Source organism: Trichechus manatus, unplaced genomic scaffold, assembly GCF_000243295.1.
Source record: "Trichechus manatus latirostris isolate Lorelei unplaced genomic scaffold, TriManLat1.0 scaffold00128, whole genome shotgun sequence".
NCBI lineage: Eukaryota > Metazoa > Chordata > Mammalia > Sirenia > Trichechidae > Trichechus > Trichechus manatus.
Window position 1 is genome coordinate 2,026,609 of NW_004444064.1, and position 1,038 is coordinate 2,027,646.

The 1,038-nt window shown below is 60.7% G+C and overlaps 1 protein-coding gene across 1 annotated transcript in view; it reads right to left on the bottom strand.

The window, feature by feature from the left end:
- Window positions 1–1,038, bottom strand: part of PCNT (pericentrin) — a 126,854-nt gene that overhangs the window by 55,969 nt on the left and 69,847 nt on the right. The window contains exon 23 of the mRNA XM_023739100.1: window positions 733–924. Coding sequence (XP_023594868.1) covers window positions 733–924 — 192 coding nt within the window. The remainder of the gene's footprint in view (window positions 1–732; window positions 925–1,038) is intronic.

The window sequence follows — 1,038 nt, forward strand, 5'->3', positions numbered from 1 at the left end:
AAGCGGATCTGGCAGCAAATTTGGGAAAACAAGCTAACCAGTTACTCTGGGTTTCAGAACTCGGACCTGAGCCGTGGGCCCGTTCTGTGAAGCACAGTGGGACAGACAGCGAGGATGGGCCCAGACCGCCGGGGGGGCCACAGTCAGAGCACCCGGAGGGCATGGTGCCCGCCGACGGGGAGGTGACCTCAAGGCAGGTCACCCACGGGTGAGGGGCTCCCACACCGCCACGTCAGCCTTGTCCCGCAGTCACCGACACGGCTCCTGCTCTGATGTCAGGGGGTCAAACACTCTGAATTCATGACTCTGCTTTTTCCTCGGAGCAGGAGTCAACACGTGTATGAGAAAAACCTAGGGTTCAAGAATAGTCCTAAAGTCTTTAGAAGAAAACCAGATGTAGGTGATGGAGGCCCTGCACGTGGGGGAGGCCGCAGGCAGCTCCGTCCTCACAGAGAAAATCCAGGGCGAGCCTGCAGCACATTGAGGGCCTGTTCGTTAGAAGGGAAAAGTGAGTGGCCGCTCACGTTTTAAAAGCTGATTCGACCACGATAAATATGTGCCTCCTAGAGGTTTTAAACGACACGTGTAGACTGCAAACCGTGTAGGGATAGGCCATGCTAGAGCATCACGCAGTAGTCTGGAGGGCACCTAGCTCCGTCTGTGACCACACTTCCGACCAGAGGGATGGACCAGCCCGGCTCTGCGGGCCCCTCCTGGGGCTGCACCAAGTACCTTGTCCCGCCGCAGCCGACCACGGCTGTTCTCTCTGCTCAGGAGCACCTCGTCCCTCACCAGGAGGAGCTCAGATGCCAGCTGCTTCTGGCAGGCGGCCAGCACTGACATCACGCTCTCTCGTCCCACCAGACCTGCACCTCCCGGAGCCTCACAGCCGGGGGCTGGCTGCTGATGGTCCTTCACGAGGCTCTGCGGTGACGGGGAGAGCGACACGCGTCAGACGCAGAGCTGAGCCTGGCCGGGAGCCAGCGTGCAGTGAGGCGGGGATGGGGCTGTGCACAGCTGGGGCTGCCCAAGAGCCCG